Raw genomic sequence first — 20,828 nt, 5'->3', positions numbered from 1 at the left:
CATTGTGCTCTAACTCCAGAATGTCTAAATCAAGATAAATACATAAGGGCTAAAACTATAAGAGATAATGGAAAGGGACTCCTTGATCTGAGGACGCGGTAGATATACCTCGAAGTCTCTGGAGAATCGCCTCGCCTCAAGGGTAGTAGGGCTGAGTCGAAGTACCTGGATCTACACGAAAAACATGCACAAAAAGGGCATGAGTAAGACACAACAGTACTCAGTAAGTGTCAAGCCTAACCTCGGTCGAGTAGTGACGAGGAAGGTCAGGGCCCTACTGATTATAGCTTAAAACGAGTTAAAACAGTATAGAATACGAAAATATAATTAATGCTAACTGTATGAAGTGACACAGGATAAATAGGAATAACAACAACTATAACTGAGACAAAACAATCACAGAAGGAATACAGCTCAACACGGAGATAACAACCGGGGATCTCCCAGGATACCGTCATGTAGCCCCCAAATGTAAATATCCAGTGGATCTTCCGGGTGTCGTTTCGTAGTCCAACTCATAGTGCGCGGGGATCTACCGGAATCTCGATCCGTAGTCCCAAATGTAAATACCCAGTATTGGAGAAATCAATCAGGTGCAGTCCCATAGTTCCAATATAAATGTGCAGGGGGGATCTACTGGAATACAAATTCGTAGTCCCAAAGTAAACATGCAGTATGATATCCCGGGATACCGTCCCGTAGTCCCAAAGTAAACACACAGCAACAACACGGAGAATATTCAGTTAAGTCCAAATTTCATACTAAGGTAAAAAGTATTTCTAGCCTAGCATGTTGCACAGAGTTCAAACAAAGCAGTTTTAGTAGTTAAAGAAATTAAGTTAATTAGAAATGCTTTCCTAAGCTAACAGTAAGCTTAAATTGCAAGTAGTATAAACAGGGAAGAAAACACAGTTATACTTACATAATGAAAACATGATTTTCAACAATTAACACATGTACGCACTCGTCACCTCACATACAAGGCATTTCATATATCAACAACACCAAATCCTAAGGGGACCCCCCCCCCCACAAGGTTAGGCAAACCACTTACCTCAAACCGGCTCAAAAATCAACCCGAAACCACGCTCTTGCTACGATTATTCGACTCCAAATGGCCCAAATCTATTTAAATCAATTGCATAATGTAAATATAACTTCAAGTAACTGATTCTACTAATTAATTCGAAGCTAACACAGAAAATTAAGAAAATTGCCTAAAAAGCCCCCGGGCCCACGCCTCGGAATCACGTAAAATTTAAAAATTTGGAATCCTCACACTCTCACAAGTTCATATATACAGAAGTTACTCCAATCTGACATCAAAATCTTGATCAAAACTCCAAAATTAGGCCTAAGAACTTTTCCCAATTTTTCTCCACACTTTCACCCCAAAATCGAATTCAAAGGATGAATTTATGCATAGATTCGTGGAAATCAATCAAAACCGAGTAAAAATTACTTACCCAAAATACCCAGGTGAAAATCTCTCTCAAAATCACAAATCCCGAGCTCCCAAATCAATTTTCCAAGTTTTGAGACTAAACCCTCGTTCTGATCCTTTTCTGACCAGTGAAACCGCATCTGCGGCTCTGGGACAACACCTGCGGTCCTGCTTCTGCGTAGACCAAGTTGCACCCGCGACTTTTCATTAAACTCCCATTTCCGCTTCTGCGACTCACTTACCGCACCGCGGTCCCGCAGGTGTGTCCAACCTTTCGCACCTGCGACTTCTGGAGCCTAGGCTAATCCCGCTTCTGCGGTCACCCAGCCTTTTCTGCAGCGCCGCACCTGCGGTCCCATTCACGCAGGTGCGGTTATGACAGGTTCAACCAATATCAAATTTTCCTAAGTCTAATTCAACTTCCATTAAGCACCCGAAACTCACCCGAGGCCCTCGAGACCTCAACCAAACCTGCCAACCAATCCTAAAATATCATACGAACTTATTCCAACCTTCGAATCACATCAAGCAACGCTAAAACCATAAATCGCTCTCCAATTCAAGCCTAAGGATTTCCAAAACATCCAATTTCCCCTTTCGTTCACAAAGTCTATCAAACCCCATCCGAATGACCTGGAATTTTGCAACCATGTCATATTCAACAATACAGAGCTACTCCAACTTTTAGAATTTTATTCTGACCCTTAGACCAAAATCTCACTATCGAGCAGGAAACTTCAAAAATTCAACTTTCGATATTTCAAGCCTAAATAAGCCCCCGACCTCCAAAACACAATTCGAACATGCCCTAAGCCCAAAATCACCCAACGGAGCTAACGGAACCGACAGAATTCCATTTCGAGGACGTCTTCACACTGCTCCAACTACCTTCTAAATTCTAAAGCTTAAGTTCTCTTTTAGGGACTAAGTGTCCCAAAATGCTCCGAAACTCAAAACCAAAAATCCCGGCAAATCAAAATAGCGAAAACAAACACAGGGAAAGCAGTTAATAGGGGATCGAGGCATTAATTCTTAAAACGACCAGCCGAGTAGTTACAAATTCTGCACCTTCTGCAGCTTCGCCGCTTCTGTGAGGCCGCTTCTGCAGGCCATTGTCTGCTTCTGCAAAACACGCACGGTCCAGCACTAGTCGCACATGCAGAAAAACTTTGTATCTGCGAGCCTGCTTCTACGGCTTGCCTCGTGAATCTATGACCATGCTATGCTACCTCCTTCTGCAATTATGATCCCTGCATCGCAGAAGTGAGTCCGTTTGTGCGGACACAGGCAAGTCCACTCACATCCGCTTCTGCGCTCGTTAGCTTGCACTTCTGACCTCACACATGTGGCTAATTTCTCGCAAGTGCGAATGCACCATAACTGTTGTTGCTTTAGCCATGGTTCAACTTAAACCATGTTCTGCATATCATCTAGATAACACTCGAGGCCCCCAGGACCCCGTCCGAACATGCCAATGAGTTTGTAAGCATAAAAATGGACTCACTCGAACCCTTGAAATTCGTAAAATAATATCAAAATAAGGTTTATGTGCCCAAGTCCAAACTAGTCATCTGAAATTCGATTCGAACACGTGCCCAAGTCCAAAATCATCGTACGAACCTATTAGAACCTTCTAATCCCGATTCCGAGGCCGTTTACTCAAAATGTTGACTCAAGTCAAACTTATCCATTTTAAGCCATTATTAAGGAACTAAGTGTTTCGATTTCAATCCGAACCCTTCCAAACTCAAACTAACCACCCCCGCAAGTCATAAAACAGTAAAAGCACGTACATGTAGTCTTAATTTTGGGGAACGGGGATCTAGAAAGCAAAACGACCGGTCGGGTCGTCACATTCTCCACCTCTTAAACAAATGTTCATCCTTGAAAAGGTCTAGAATCTTACCTGGAGTACTGAATAGGTGTGGATATTTGCTCATCATGTCCTCCTCGGACTCCCAAATTGCTTCCTCCACTGGATGACCCCTCCACTGGACCTTTACCGCATCAATCTTCTTGGACCTCAACTGGCAAACCTGTCTGTCAATAATGATAGTTGGCTCCTCCTCATAACCCAAACTCTTATCTAGCTGAACCGTTCTATAATCTAGCACGCGCGACCTGTCGGCATGATACCTCCAGAGCATAGAAACATCAAAGACCGGATGAACTCCCAATAGACTAGGAGGCAAGCCAACCTCATAAGCAACCTCCCCAACTATCCTCAATACCTCAAATGGACCTATAAACCTTGGGATCAACTTGACCTTCCTTCCAAACCTCATGATTCCCTTAATCGGCGAGACTTTTAAGAGAACCTTCTCTCCCACCATAAATGACATATGACGCACCTTCTAGTCCGCGTAACTCTTCTGCCTGAACTGTGCTATGCAGAGTCACTCTTGAATCAACTTTACCTTTTCTAAGGCATCCTTCACCAAATTAGTACGATATAACTTAGCCTCGCTAGGCTCAAACCATCCAATGGGCGAACAACATTGCTAGCCATATTAAGCCTTAAATAGGGCCATGTCAATGCTGGACTGATAACTATTATTGCTAGAAAACATAGTCGAGGGCAAGAATCTGTCCCCACTAACATCCAAAATCAATGACACATGCTCTGAGCATATCCTCCAGAATCTAAACCGTTCGCTCTGACGGCCTCTCCGTCTACGGATGAAATGTTGTGCTGAGCGCTACCTAGGTACCCAACTGGCTCTGAACTGCTTTCCAAAAATGCAAAGTGAACTTAGTGCCTCTATCTGATATGATGGAAATAGGTATACCATGCAACCAGACAATTTCCTGAATGTTAATCTGAGCCAATCTCTCGGAAGAATATGTAGTCACAACCGAAATAAAGTGTGCCGACTTAGCAACCTGTCGACAATGACCCAAACTACATCAAACTTTCTCAAAGTCTGCGACAACCCAACTACAAAGTCCATAGTAATGCGCTTCCATTTCCACTCACGTATAACCATCTGCTGAAGTAGGTCACCTGGCCTCTGATGCTCATACTTGACCTGTTGGAAATTTAGGCATCTCGCCACACACTCAACTATGTCCTTCTTCATCCACCACCACCAATAATGCTACCTAAGGTCGCGATACAACTTCATAGCCCCTAGATGAATAGAATATCGAGAACTGTGTGCCTCCTCTAGAATCTTCTCCCTCAAGCCATCAACATTAGGAACACATAGGTAACCCTGGAGCCGCAGAATACCATCCTCACCGATAGCAACCTCCTTGGCACCACCCTATAGCACCATCTCTCTAAGAACCAACAAGTGCAGATCATCGTACTGACAAGCCTTTATTCGCTCGAGTAAGAAAGACTGAGCCACTATGCATGTAAGAACTCGATTGGGCTCAAAATATCCAACCTCATAAGTCTGTTAGCTAAGGACTAAATGTCCAAAGCTAATGACCTCTCCTCTGCTGAAATGAATGCCAAACTACCCCTACTCTCAGCCTTTCTACTCAAAGCATCCGCAACCACATTCGCCTTGCCTCGATGATAAAGGATGGTAATATCATAATGCTTTAGTAACTCCAGCCACCTGCACTACCTCAAATTAAGATCCCTCTGTTTGAACAAATGCTGTAAGTTGCGATGATTGGTGTAAAACTTACAGGACACCCCATAAAGATAATTTATCCAGATCTTAAAAGCATGAACTATTGCAGCTAACTCCAAATCATGTACGGGATACTTCTTCTCGTGGAGCTTCAACTGGCGTGCAGCATACGCAATAACTCGCCCCTCCTGCATCAATACACATCCAAATCCAATGCGTGAAGCGTCGTAATACACATTATACATCCCCGAACTGGAAGGCGACACTAACATTGGTGTTGTAGTCAATACGGTTTTGAGCTTATGAAAGCTCGCCTCACAACTATCGCACCATTAAAACGAAGCACCTTTCTGGGTCAGTCTAGTCAAAGGTGTTGCAATAGATGAGAAGCCCTCACAAACTGGCGATAATAACCTGCTAACCCCAGGAAACTCTTAATGTCGGTCGTTGTGGTAGGATGAGGCCAACTTTAAATTGCCTCGATCTTCCTGGGATCTACCTTAATACCCTCGCCTGATACAACATGCCCCTAGAATGCCTCAGAATCTAACCAGAACTCGCACTTGGAGAACTTAGCATATAACTTATGTTTCCGCAAGGTCTGAAGCATGACTCTCAAATGTTGCTCGTGCTCCTCTATGCTATGGGAGTAGATCAATATGCCATCAATGAAAAACAATGACAAAAGAATCAAGATATAGCCTGAACACTCATTTCATCAAATCCATAAACACCGCTAGGGCATTAGTCAAGCCGAAGGACATCACCAAAAACTCATAGTGACCATATCTAGTCTGGAAAGCTGTCTTCGGAATGTCTGAAGCACAAATCCTGAGCTGATGATACCCAAATCTCAAGTCGATCTTAGAGAACACCCTAACACCCTACAACTGGTCAAACAAATCATCAATACGTGGCAATAGGTACCTGTTATTAATGCACATCTGCGTAGTCCCGTCCTTCTTCTATACGAACAACACCGTTGCACCCCAAGGAGACATACTCGACCTGACGAACCCTTTTGCTAGCAACTCCTCAAGATGTTCCTTCAACTCCTTCAACTCTTTCGGAGCCATGTAGTATAGTGGAATAAAGATGGCTGGGTACCTGGAGCCAAATTAATACAAAAATTGATATCACGATCTGGTGGCATGCCTGGGAGATCAAAAGGAAACACATCGGAGAACTCCCACACCACGAGCACTGAATCAATAATCGGAGTCTCTACAATAGTATCCCAAACATAAGCTATATAAGCCAAGTAACCCTTCTAGACCATGTGTCGAGACTTCATGAAAGAGATAACCCGACTAGATGTATTGACAAATGAACCCTAACACGTCAATCTAGGCAACTCTTGTATCACTAAGGTAATAGGCTTGGCATGGAAATCAAGGACGGCATGATATGGAGACAACTAGTCCATGCCTAGGATGACCTCAATGTATATCATATCGAGTAACAGAAGATCCGCTCTAGTCTCATAACCACAGAAAGTCATGATAGAGGATCGGTATTTCTGATCCACAATAACAGAATCGCCCATGGGTGTGGACACATATAAAAGAGTAACCAAGCACTCACGAGGAACACCTAGAAAATGAGCAAACAGAGATGAAATATATGAATACGTACACCCTAGGTCAAATAGCACCGTAGCATACCTACCGCATACAGAAATAATACATGTGATTGCAGCATCTGAGGCTACTGCATCTAGTCTAACTGGGAAGGCATAGAACATGGTTGGAGCACCACCTGACTGGATTTTACCTCTCGGACAAACCCTACCCACCTGCCCTCCGCCTCTAGGTGGCCAAACATCCGATGTGGTAGCTGGCGCGGTAATCATGGGTAGATAGTCCTACTGCTCAGCCTTGACCCGATGTCTAGGACAAAACCTCTTCACGTGTCCAAGATCCCCGCCCTCGAAAATATCCCTCGGAATGGTGGACTGCTGCCCTGAAGTCTGACCCTGATGGCATGAATACTCACTGGAGGAACAGTGAATAGCTGGCATGCGATAAGTACTCTCTGGAATAGCACTGAAATAGGGTCGTGCTGGAGAACCCCGAGCAGGCAGGGTTGCTGACTGCATGGGCCTGCTGGGACCACCCCTTAGGAATAGACCTCTGCCCCCAAGCGGGGCGCCATAAAAATCCTCCAAACTGTCGAGGCCACTTATCCCTCGGTGCAAACTCTCCACTGTGGTTGTGAATACACTCGATCCTCCAAGCTATATCCATAGCATGAAGAAAAGAAGTATGTCACGCCCGGGGGCAAGACCGGCACCCAGTGCCTCATCTATCCTTGCGTACCACTTGCAACTAAGAGACTCTAAACATGTAATGTCATACTTTGGCTATGGGCCACATTACAAGATAATGTGCGATACAAAATATAAAACTTAATGGAGACTAACGCTGACTAATATCAACATAAAGCTGGGCCGGCAAGGCCATCATAATTACTACAACTGACAAGCCAACAAAATATACGTATAGGGCCTACAGGCCCAACATACTGCACTAACCGACAGGATATGTCTACAAGCCTCTAATGATAGATGTACTATGATCGAAACATGGCCCCGACCTACCCATAACCTATCTACATATATACATAAGATATAAACCACACTGCTAGACCCGACAACTCTGACAGAAGGGGAGCTTACCGATAAAGCTAAACTCGGGAAACACCTACTAAGGAGGTCTACCCGTCTGTTTGTCTGAACCTGCACGCATGAAATGCAGTGCCCCCAGAAAGGGACGTTAGTACGAAATAATGTACCGAGTATGTAAGGCAATATACTGAAAGATGAAACAGAACTGATGATATAATAACTGAAAGCAATTGGGAATCAAAGATAATATGAGGATATGCTCATTAGCTGATACTGACTCAACTCTCTCAATAGAGTGAGTAAAATAGATGTCTGGCCCTATAAGGCTCAGTATACATATATATTTGCTCTACCGTAGTAGGCTCGCTTATAAGTGCTCGGCCATACTAGGCTCTGTATCTCGACCAACTGGGCTCGCTCAAAGGCGCTCGGCCACAGCAGGCTCGGTATATAACTTACCATCTAGTCAGAGGTTGCCCAATAGAGACGTTTCGAATATAGCTCGATGGTAATGAAAATACTTTGAATATTGTATATATGTAAACTCTCTGCTCTTTTGACCGGAATAAGGAAATACTCAACTGAATATGCAGTCCCGATAAGAAGAATATGGTACCTTACAAAACTAAGAAAATACATGTAACTTGTGAGACTAGCAAAATATACGTAAATTCCGGGATACAAATTTTTCTTTATGCCTCGTTATAGACTTGTGTAATTACGATATTATGCTAAAATGAAGGAAAAGCTTAGCCATAACATACATGGAGTAGGAAAAACTCCATGTAATATTCCGTTGGAAACCTTCGTGGATTGAGCTTAGAACCTAAAAAATCAGATTAAACGAAATCTTGCTTTGTTTCGAAATGAAAATGCTTCTGCTTTCAACGTTCTTGGCAGATTTGTGTTGGGCTTTAAAGAACTCCCAAGAAGCAATTTCTATTGGAATGAAATGCCTCTACTTAACATTCTTGGCTTTTTAATTTAAGCCAAAGTCAGATTGGTTTTTGCCTTTTTACAAAGAATTATCATCTTATCCAAAGTCTTGTTAAGACTTAATTCATGGTATGATAGCCATCTGGCAAGGTGACGTTAAGAGTCATCTTTTACCTATTGTGGGTTTATGCTACGTGGAATGGTGGGTGAAGATTATTAATCTTTACCCACTTATTAGTTAACCGGGTAATGTCCCGTTATCTGGTAATTAATTAATTATCCTCATAATTTAAAAATTATCCCAAATTACTTAGAATTCTACTTATTTTAATATACTTTATATATACTTTATACATTATACTTCTGTGGTCATATGGTACCTTGCATGGTACTTGTTTATAATTATCGGGTATATTACTTGATCCGTATTTTATCCCAAATTGGTCATTTTCAACGAAACTCATTTTATCTAATTCGTGCATCATTTATCCTTCATAACACTTATTTATCGGTTGTTATAAATAGTGTAAATACATTAACGTCAATATGATTTCACCCCCGAGTCTACGTCAATTAACTGGAGACGAAATTTTAACGTACGAAAAACACGAGATGTAACATCCTTCCCCCTTAGAAACATTCGTCCTCGAATGTCTATTCTTAGATACTTTGGGAACATTTTTGCCAGAGTCTCTTCCGTACATATGACTAAAACCAACCTGTACGCAGCCAGAAAACTTACTATACATGCCAAACATGGTCACTATCTATAAATAGCAACATTTGGCTCTACATACTGTCCATTATAAATTCTGAGAGTTAAAAATGAGAGTTTACCTGATGACCTACTGGCCTGAGAGTTTATACCCTCGAGTCATATCTTTAGTTTGAAATAGGTGGGGGTATTTAGACTTCATTTCTTCTTCTGCTTCCCACGTGATCTCTTCCACATTCTTACTTCTCCATAAAACCTACACGGATGCTATCTCCTTATTTCGTAGCTTGCGGATTTGTCAGTCTAGGATGGCAATCGGAACTTCCTCATATGATAAGTTCTTTGTAATCTGTACATCATTTGTGGGCACTACTCGGGTAGGATCGCCAATGCACTTCCGTAACATAGATACGTGAAAAACCGGATGGACAGACTCCAATTCCAAGGGCAATTCTAACTCATAAGCTACTTGGCACACTCTTCGAATGATCCTATTCGGTCCACTATATCGTGGGCTAAGCTTGCCTTTCTTGCCAAATATCATTACACCTTTCATAGGTGACGCCTTTAGGAATACTCACTCATTAACCTCGAATTCCAAATCTCGTCGCCGCACGTCAGAATATGACTTCGGACGACTCTGAGCTGTCAATAGTCACTCCCGGATAAGCTTTACTTTTTCGATGACCTGCTGAACCAGGTCCGGCCCATGTAACCCAGATTCTCCAACATCAAACCACCCTATAAGAGATCTGCAACTGCGCCCATACAAAGCCTCTTACGGAGCCATTTGGATACTGGATTGGTAACTGTTATTATATGCAAACTCGATAAGAGATAGATGTTCATCCCAACTTCTTTTAAAATCTAGCACACATGCTCGCAACATATCCTCGAGCTTCCAACCTTGTTCTCTCAAGCCCTAAGAACTGAAAAATAAGCCAAGATCTCCAAAATATCTGCTAGGACGAGTATAAAACTGGTTTGGGGTTGAAAATATGTGAAATACCTAATTTGCCCAGGTCTGATGCCCGTTGACCGCACCTGCGAAAGAATCGTCGCAGGTGTGTCTCCGCAGATGTGGAGATTCCATCGCAGAAGCAAAATTCCAACTAAATCTCTGTAACCGCAGATGCGGTTTCTCACAAGCTCAGGCAATTCCGCAAAAGCAGCTCTTCTCTCGCAGAAGCGAGGTCGTTTCTGCGACCATCCTTCCGTAGAAGCGGAATCACAGGGAGCTTTTGCATGGTTTCACCCTTTTTTGCTCAATTCCACTCCAAGTGAATTCAAATCACTTCATGGCATCATTTACTTGAAAACCTAACAATACACATCATAAATGACCTCATATTATAGCTAAAAGACATGAAAGCTAAAGAAAAGAGACTAGAATGAGTGGTAAAATCACCACTCATCAACACCCCCAACTTAAAGCTTTTGCTTGTCCTCAAGCAAATCAAACCAACACTTCAATGAGGATTTACCATTTAAAACACAAGTGGTATTGCTAATATTTACAAATCACATTCTCCAATTAAGCACCATACTTATGGATTTGGTTGGTACTAATAATTAGACTCAAGTATGTGCATCTTTCCTAAATGACTCCCTCATTTAAAAACAACTTTAAGAATATGCAAGGGAGTTTCAAAATAATCAAGTGACAAGAATAAGTCTCAAGAAGTGACTCAAAAGCACTAGTCTACTACATACGCTCAACTTACTCAATTTCACCAATCCTTCCTAATTCATGTGCCCTCACAAGAAAGAAAGTCCCAAAATCACTATATTTACAATACAACATAAGGGACAAATTAACAAGGACCCTCGCTCTCACAAAGAATTTCAAGTGTTATAGCATCTCATACCATAAGCTTGCCCTTATTTTAATTCATCGCCTAATCAAGAACATTCGGTTGGAGGTCCCATAAGGACTTTTTAAGCTTGTAATGTAGGTTTAGGGAAGGGTCAGAGAAGCATTTGGATACAAGTGACTTCATCCTCCTGGAACACTACTCACATTTGTCATTCTTTTTGCACTTTGTTTCTTTTCAAACCACATAGCCTCATTGGCATCTAGTTCCCAATATAGAACTACCTTATACCTTTCTAATTTTCTTCAAGGCTCTATAATTTATATACATATAAATATTTCTCTTTATATATATATATACATACATATTTTTCTTTTGGAGCTTGAATAATTTAGTATGAACACTTTGAGGTATATGTTCCTACACTCAATGTACAACCTTACCAATTTCCACTTTGACACCACACCCCCAACTTAGGCTTTTAGCCTCATTCTCAATGTTCAAGGAGGTACGGGTTCAAAAGAGGGAATTATTTTACTAAAGGGGAAAGGTTTGTAATGAGGTGGCCAAAGAAAAGGTTAAAGGCTCAAATAGGGTACTAGTGATATTATTTATGCAATGGTAGGCTTGAAAGGCTAAAGAGGTTTTGCAAATAACACAAAGAATGCCTAAGATCATCCCTCCGACCAAACATACTATCATTGGCGTTGAAAGACCAACCGGGCAAATTCTAGATGATAGAAGTAAACGCAAGATTTATTTGTAGAAATACTAATACACATGGAACATGAATTAATCAAGATGGATCAATTTTATTTTCTAATAAGAGAATCTAGAGCCATATCATTTAAACTAGTGGGCAAAGAGTCACTAAAAGAGCTAAAAATTTATCACAAAAATTATTCTTCACCATGCAACTTACTTGTTCTAGTTCAAAAACGAAATTCGGAGGGGTATTCTTAATTCACATTTTACATACAAGAGACTAATTTTATTAGTACCAAATAATCCAAAAGCCTCCTCCTAGCAAAACAAGACTAATTCCCTTAAGAAAGTTATCACGCCATCTATCATAGGGAAAAATCACCCGGTTCACTTCAAAAAAATGTTCCTTGAGAAAGAACCGTAGCATGAAGAAAACCCAAGGAAATATTACTTAAGGAAATAAAAATAAAAGAAAACAAAACTACTAAAAAGGATACTAAAATAAAAGTGACTAATACTAATAACAACAAGCTACTAAAGAAAATAAATAACGAAAGAAAGCTAAAAATATAGACTAAGCTAAAAATAGACTAATCACAACAAGCTCAGCAAGAGCACCTGCTACACAAACTAGCCCGGAAAGGGCACATACTATCCATAACAATACAATAAGCTCGACAAGGGCAGATATTATCCATAGCAACAAAATAAGCCCGGAAAGGGCACACAATATCATAACATGAATAGAGTATGCTCTTACAGCCACCGCCAACTAAAAAAATTGCAGTGTCCTTACTGCACAATATCAAAAATAAAGCATAAATAGTTTGAGGGTCTCCCTGAGGTCTGCATTAGACTAGCATACTGTGGGAGGACGGGTGATCAATGTTGTGCTGAACTCGTGGCCTTATCATCATCAGTCTCATCATCACCACCATCACCAGCAGCTTCTGACATGAAGGAATACTCCTCGCTATCATCTTTGTCCGCCACTGGTATCTTCTTGCCTGGGTTTCCCCATTGGAAGATGGCCTTTATGCCTCTCCACATTTTTATCATGAACTTGCTCTTCTTCTAGTTCCTCTCCTTCTCCTTCTTGAAGTCTGACTGGAGATCTGCATGCACTTTGGCCAAGTTGCTGTAGGTTGTCTCAAGTCTAGTCACTGATGCTTTCATTTTCTCATGAGAATCTTTCTGACTCTTCTACGCATCTAAGTAACTCTTCATTTCTTCCCTGGAGAAGTACGAGGGCCCAGGCTGGGAGGATGAAGGCCCACTCGGAAGTTGTGACACTAACTCCTAGATGGATGCAAGCTCGGAGTTTAGCACCCCAAATGGTCCTTCAGGTGCAGCTGCCTGTGAAGATGACTCTGAACCGGTAGCTGTGGTGGTAACCTTCCTTTTCTTGCTTTTGACTGCACTACCCTCTCCTGTCACTCTCAGTGGATGAAAAGGTTTATCAGCTGGTAGCTATCAATCGATGCTACGCACCTCAACCTCTGCTCTCGTGCATAGCTGTGTGATCAATGAAGGGAAAATCATCCATGCGTCCTTGTCCCGCAAATACTCCCTCATCTCCCATAGGATATAGTAACCGACATTCACAGGAACGCTGTCCAGGAGGCATGTAATGATCAATGCCCTGGTGTATGAGACATCTGAGACGTTTCCTCAAGGAGACACCCTGTTGCATAGGATGTACAACCACATTTTTGCTTCAGCTGTGAAGTCAATTGACCACAAACCTTTTCTCCTGTTTCCCCATTTGGCTCTCATGCTTGGAGGGTAGAGTTTGGAGACCAGCCATTCCCCATTGTCGCATTGATCTTTCTCTTGCACCAACTCAATTGGATAGTTGTGAATCCCAAGAGTGTCATTGATCTGTTTTATCCCAAACCTTACCAATTTTCCTCTAATAATGAGTTGTGGACTGGCAAAGTCTATGCGCTTAAGGTTGGCAAAGAATTTGCGTGCCCACTCCTCATTAGCTTTGCATAGAGTGGGAATGAAACATGACCATACAGAGGTATGAAGACGGGCATAGAAATCTGAGAGCTTCTCGGCCAATTTTCCCTCGTTGATCCCCTTTTCAAGCACTATCTTTTTGTTGACGAGGTTGTCATATATCTGCGCTGACAGTCAGCCGACATGAAGCGAGATTCATCAAATGGTTCATCAACCTCCTCCTCAATTTCATGTTGTTATGGGGGATTTTCGCTCATGTTCGGGTCCATTTTAGCTCAAAATACCTTCATAAAATCAAAACAAAGTCATTCGGGCAATAGAATCATGATAAGCAATTCAAAACACTACAATGTAGCCAAAGAATCAAGTTGAACGGGCTCGGGAAGGCCCTATTGCAAAGCTACTAGAATTGGCAGTTCTGCCTAGTTTTCACATCTGCAGAACATTAACTGCAGGAACGGTTCCGCTTCTGCGGAATTTTGACCGCATGTGCGGTTCTACCCAATTTGGCCACAATCGCACCTGCAAAAAAATCATCGCAGGTGCGATACTGCATCTGCGGAACCCTGATCGCATCTGCGGTGTTCGTCAAGTTGTTCAACTGCCCAGGAATTGTTTTTTTATTTTTTTATTCTTAAACCCAATTTTGGCACTTAATCTATACTCAAGACTTCTAAATTAGTGCACTACATGAAATTCTTATTCTATTGAGACCGATTTTGTGGTACTTAGCAAGAAATTATCTTTCAAACACTTTGTCGAACACCTTGCGAGCAGTTTAAAATGGAATCTTCTTCACATAATGTGGGTACTCAGATTTCTCACAAATTTATTTCATGATACACAGCACACACAAATACACTCTCAACCAATTTTCCTCACCCTATTTTCACACAAATCAGAGGGGAATGGGGAAATAGGGGACACAGCCATGGCAGGCCTAAGAAAAGAAGAAGGAGAAAAGAGAAGACAAAGGGAGAGAGGAGTAGATGAGAATTAAGAGAAAATACCTAAGTCTAGTGTGAGTGCAGTAGAATTCACAAGCAATGGAGGTTTTGGAGTATGTTAGATATGGGGGAGTTTAGGGCTGGGGGAGCAAATGCAGAATATAACTGTGAAGGAATGAGACTTCTATTTTTTTAAATTTAAGACCTGCTCGATTTCCGCATCTATGGTATTTCACCGCATATGCGGCGACGCAAATGCGGCCAGTAGCACGCTTCTGCGGAAACTGCCACTTCTACAATCATAGAACCGCATTTGCGTGACCGCATTTGCGGTCAAATATCCACAGATGCGGTTACACCAGAAGATTGATGCACAAATTTTACAGCTACTAGTTTTGGCCCTCCGAATCACTCCAACCTGTTCAAATCAACTCCAATAAATCTAAAACTTGCCAGATTAGTCAAAAATAATATTCTAAGCTATTCTAAAAAGAAAATTTTGAAAATAACTAAAAAAATTGAAAAACGATGGGTTGCCACCCACCGAGCGTCGCGTTTAACGTCGTGGCACGACGCAACTCAACTTTACCACTTTTTTCGCCACTTGGACGATATGAATTGGGCACCTAGCTTGGAATCAAGCTTGTGACCAAGAGCGATGGGGGTGGTAAGTTGATGATCAAGTCAAGCCTTAAATTGTTCATTTTGCACTTCTTGGCTCTCATGTGAGGAATGTCATTTTGCTTTCTTGTTCCCTCAAATTGTAGGATGTGTGGTATGAGTTTTTCCTCATCGCACTCCTTCATTGATTCGTTAGTTCAACTTCCATATCACCACACAATTCCAATGTTGAAAAATGCTTGGAATGTGACTTCAAACCTCCAACTTGCAATTTTTCCCGGATTTTGACATTGTCTTTTTCCCCTGAATTAGAGTCAATTTCAACCAAATTTTCATGTACACCGGATGACTCTAATTCCATATTTTTCTTGACATCATTAACACTCATGGAGTCGGTTGGCAGATATTCAATTCTTGATTCTTCAAAGTATATCTCACTTTCTTCCTCGAAATCGGACTCTTCTTGACTTCCTTCCACGCTCTCAAGTTGGTGGGCATAGTGAGCCTCAACCAATATTTTTATTTTCTCTTCCAAAGTGTGGATATGTTCATCATTGTGAGCCAAGCCTTGTTTCAAGTCCTCGAGTGCAAAGTTGTGCTTCTCCTCATTTTTAAGAATGGTCTCCAACATGAGCATCATCTTCTCATTTCGAGCATTTGAGAGTTCTTCTTTGTTTTGATCAAGTGCCAAGGGAGAATTTTCGGCTTCCACATCTAAGAAATTTTTTTGGCTATCATTAACTTTCGAGGCTTTTTGGACCTCTAAAGCTTAAAGCACTTCTTTCATTTGTGAGTGCAACCTTTCAAGGGCCAAGTTATTTTGGAGACTATTTTCCAAAAGCTCTTCCAAGGAACTTTGCTCTTTGTTTCCTCCTTCATGTAGGCATTGTAACATGAGCTTGAACTCTCCATTTCGGCCATGCTCAACTTCTTCCACTTTCATAGCCCTATAATTTTCATCACAAAAAGTAGAATCATCATAGAGGGGGCTTAGGGAAGGGAAGGACAAATAAGCACAATCATCCCAAAGACCATTTTGAACACCACACTTATCACAAATACTTCACTCATGAGTTTGAGATTGTGTGCACAATCCACCCCCGGGAGAATTTAAACAATTTTGCCACGAGTGTGGTCCTCCACAATAAGGATAAGGGTCATCAAAGTATGAACAACTACCATCCGACCAATTTTCATTATATGATGCCATTTTTCAAAAACAAGAAAATAAACAAGAAAAATAGACCAAGGTAAGAAAAATTAATTACATAAATATTCACAAGTTTGGACCAAAGCACTTACGCTTATTTCTCAAACAACCTAAATTACGCCAAATTGTTCACCGGCAATGGCGCCAACTTTTGATGACGTTCGAATCCACTACTAAAAAGTAAATGGACACGGTCGCATGCAATATAATTTACCCAACTATGAATCGGGGTCAAATCCCACAAAGAACAATATGTAGGAGATTAGGAATGTAAGAGAATTATCACTTGTTATACAATGCCAAACACTTAGAATTGATTTTTAAAAATGTTTTATACCTAAATACAGAAATGTAAACTAACCTAGAAAGAAGTAAAATGATCAATGGCTACAAGTATGAATGCATCGGGAATTACACTCAAGTAACGATCCAATGTATTTCACGATTTTACAAATATGAGCGAGTTTATGTTAATTAGCCACGGATAATAATTCTTAATTAGCTTCTTCCGAAGACTAACAAGACTTCCTAATTGAATTATTACTAACCCAATTAAGAGATTAAGTACACCCGGAATGGCTACAAGCAGTTCAATCCTATCCCTAGGTAGAATCTATAAAATGAGGGTTAAAGCCTCAAGTTCTAGTTAATTAATCTTTCTAAACCCCAAATTATCTTTTCCAAAATTAATTCGAAGTTAATGGGCGAGTCCTAGGGTTAGAAAATCCCTTTGAAAACATTAAAGAACAAGAATAATTAAAGTAACAATGACTCACTTTATAAAAGGATAAAAATCATTCAATACATTAGCATAACAAGGTATTTAATCCACACTTTAAACATGGATATTTCCATAAACAAGATTCAAGTGTTGAATAAAATACTACACACTTATATATACAATACAAAGTAAGGAAATGAAGAAAGCAACATAAATGGGTCACAAATTCTCAACCAAAAGCTTCAAATCTTCAAGAACAAAGTGTGTGTGCAAAGCCCTAGCTTCCAACCTTGTTCTCTCAAGCCCTAAGAACTGAAAAATAAGCCAAAGATCTCCAAAATATCTTCTAGGACGAGTATAAAAATGGTTTGGGGTTGAAAACATGTGAAATGCCTAATTTTCCTGGGTATGATACCCGTTGACCGCACCTGCGGAAGAATCCCCGTAGGTGCATCTCCGCAGATGCGGAGATTCCATCGCAGAAGCAAAATGCCAACTAAATCTCTGTAGCCGCAGATGCGGTTCACCAGGCGCAGATGCACTACCGCAGAAGCGGTAATCTAACCGCAGATGCAGTTTCTCGCAAGCTCAGGCAATTCCGCAAAAGCGTCTCTTTTCTCGCAGAAGCGGGGTCGCTTCTATGACCATTCTTCTGCAGAAGCGGAATCATAGGAGTTTTTGCATGGTTTCACCCATTTTTGCTCAATTCCACTCCAATTGAATTCAAATCCTTCATAGCATCATTTACTTGAAAATCCAACAATACACACCATAAACGACCTCATATTATAGTTAAAAGACATGAAAGCTAAAGAAAAGAGACTATAATAAGTGGTAAAATCACCACTCATCAATGCTTTGTGGAGGTTGGACAGGTTCACCAAGCTCTTTACTACTACTTTCAGTGGTGCATCTTTTGAGGATCCCCAGAATTATCTAGACAACTGTCATGAGGTTCTCAGGAACATGGGGATAGTGGAGACCAATGGGGTCAATTTTTCTACTTTTCGCTTGTCTGGATCCGCCAAGACTTGGTGGAGAGATTATTGCTTGGCTAGACCAGCCGGATCACCAACTTTGACTTGGGAGTAGTTTACTCAGCTATTTCTGGAGAAGTTTCTCCCTATTACTCAGAGAGAGATCTATCGGAGGCAGTTTGAGCGTCTCCAGTAGGGTTCCATGATAGTTACTCAGTATGAGACCAGATTCATTGACTTGGCCCGTCATGCTCTTATCATAATTTCCACCGAGAGGGAGAGGGTGAGGAGGTTAATTGAGGGACTTATTCAGCCGATTCGACTTTAGATGGCCAAGGATACAAGGATTGAGATTTCTTTCCAGGCGGCGGCCAATGTGGCTAGGAGAGTTGAGATGGTTCTATCACAGGGAGGTGGTCAGGGGTCTGACAAGAGGCCTCATCATTCAGACCGATTCAGTGGTACCTCATCTGGAGATAGAGATTCATATGGTAGAGGCCATCCTCCTAGGCCTTTTCAGTCAGCACTTCAGGTTTCTCACGGTGCTTCAGGTGGTCGTGGTTCCTATATGCAATATTTTGATCAGCAGTCCTACAGTGCACCACCAGCTCCTATCAGTACACCGCCGCTTCAGAGTTTTTGGGGTGGTCATTCAGGTCGTCAGGGTTAGCAGTCTCAGCAGCTGAGGGCTTGTTACACTTGTGGTGACATGGGTTACATTGCTAGGTTTTGCCCTTGAGCATCGAGCAGCTCCCAGCATCAGGGTTCCCATTCCATGGTTCAGGCACCGAGTGTTCCACAACCCGCCCAGCTAGCTAGAGGTGGGGGTAGAGGTGCTAGAGGTGGAGGTAGAGGTATTAGAGGTGGAGCTCAGGTCGCTAGAGGTAGGGTCCAGCCAGCAGCAGGTCATCCCCGAGATGTAGTCCAGGGTTGTGGAGCCCAGCCCCGATGTTATGCTCTTCCAGCCATGCCCGAGGCTGAGGCTTCCGATGCAGTTATTATAGGTACTGTTCTGGTTTGTAGCAGAGATGCTTCAGTTTTATTTGATCCAGGAGCTACATACTCCTGCGTGTCATCTTATTTTGCACTGTATCTGGTAATGTCTAGTGATTCTTTGAGTGTTCATGTTTATGTGTCCACACCGATGGGTGATTCTATTATGGTAGATCGAGTCCATCGTTCTTGTATAGTTATGATTGGGGGTCTTGAGACTTGTGTAGATTTGTTTCTTCTGGACATAGTTGATTTCGATGTCATATTGGGGATGGACTGGTTATTACCTTATCATGCTATCTTGGACTGTCATGCCAAGACTGTGACCTTAGCCTTAACGGGTTTACCTCGTTTAGAGTGGAGAAGGACTCCTGGTCATTCTACCCACAGTTAGGGGTGTTCATAAAAATTAGAATACCTGAACCAAACCGAAACCAAACCAAACCAACCAAAAAAACTGATACATTTTGGTTTGGTTTTGGTTTTGAAATTTAAAAATCGATCAAATTTGGTTTGGTTTTGGTTTTAATTAAAAAAACCGAACCAAACCGAATATAGGAGTAGTTATTTTAAATTTATTATTATACCTATATATATGTATACTTTTATATAAAGTTTTGAAAATTTTATAGTAAATATTAATCATTTGCACTTTTAGTACAGTTCTTTACCTTTACATTCTAGTTTAATTGGTAGTTTTCTTTTGTTAAGTGAAAGAATCTATTTCATGTTAAAAATAATATATTTTTAATTGAATCCTTAAATTATTCATCACTATTTTATTCAATTATCATCAATATATCTTGGTAAATAACAGATTTCTCAAAGGGCAATTGATTTGATAGTGTTGTTGAAAATGTGGTTGCCGAAATGTATGTTTGGTAGTGTATGTCTTATATTTAAGAAAAAACTTACAAATAACCAAAAAATCGAAAAACCGACATAAACCGAATCTAGAAAAAAATGACTTAATTGGTTTGGTTTGGTTCTAATATTTGAAAAACCGACTTACTTGGTTTGCTTTCTTTTTAGGGAGAAACCGATCCAAACCGAACCATGAACACCCCTACCCGCAGTATTATCTCTTATATGAAGGCTTGGCGTACGGTCGAGAAGGGGTGTTTGGCCTATGTTCGTGATTCTAGTGCTGAGATTCCTTCTATTGATTCTGTGCCCGTTGTTCATGAGTTTCCTGAGGTATTCCCTTTAGATCTGCCGGGTATGCCACCTGACGGGGATATTGATTTTTGCATTGATTTGGCTCCGAGCACTCAGCCCATTTCTATCTCGTCGTATCGTATGACCCTTCCTGAGTTGAAAGAGTTGAAGGAGCGGTTGCAAGACTTGCTTGAAAAATGTTTCATTAGACCTAGTGTTTCGTCTTGGAGTTCGCCAGTGTTGTTTGATAAGAAGAAGGACGGATCGATGAGAATGTGTATTGATTACTGGCAGTTAAACAAGGTTATAATCAAGAATAAGTCTCCATTGCTGAGGATTGATGATTTGTTTGATCAGCTTCAGGGTGCCAAGGTATTCTCGAAGATCGATTTGAGATCCAGCTACCATC

General features: G+C 41.3%; 1 protein-coding gene across 1 annotated transcript; it reads right to left on the bottom strand.

The window, feature by feature from the left end:
- Positions 1–3,294: 3,294 nt before the first annotated feature.
- On the bottom strand, positions 3,295–3,777 carry LOC138877914 (uncharacterized). The gene has a single exon (XM_070157558.1). It carries the CDS (start codon positions 3,775–3,777, stop codon positions 3,295–3,297), a length of 483 nt encoding a protein of 160 aa, XP_070013659.1.
- Positions 3,778–20,828: the final 17,051 nt, after the last annotated feature.

Source organism: Nicotiana sylvestris, chromosome 9 (assembly GCF_000393655.2).
Source record: "Nicotiana sylvestris chromosome 9, ASM39365v2, whole genome shotgun sequence".
NCBI lineage: Eukaryota > Viridiplantae > Streptophyta > Magnoliopsida > Solanales > Solanaceae > Nicotiana > Nicotiana sylvestris.
The sequence above is the reverse complement of the archived record's forward strand: the minus strand, read 5'-3'. Positions and strand labels throughout refer to the sequence as shown.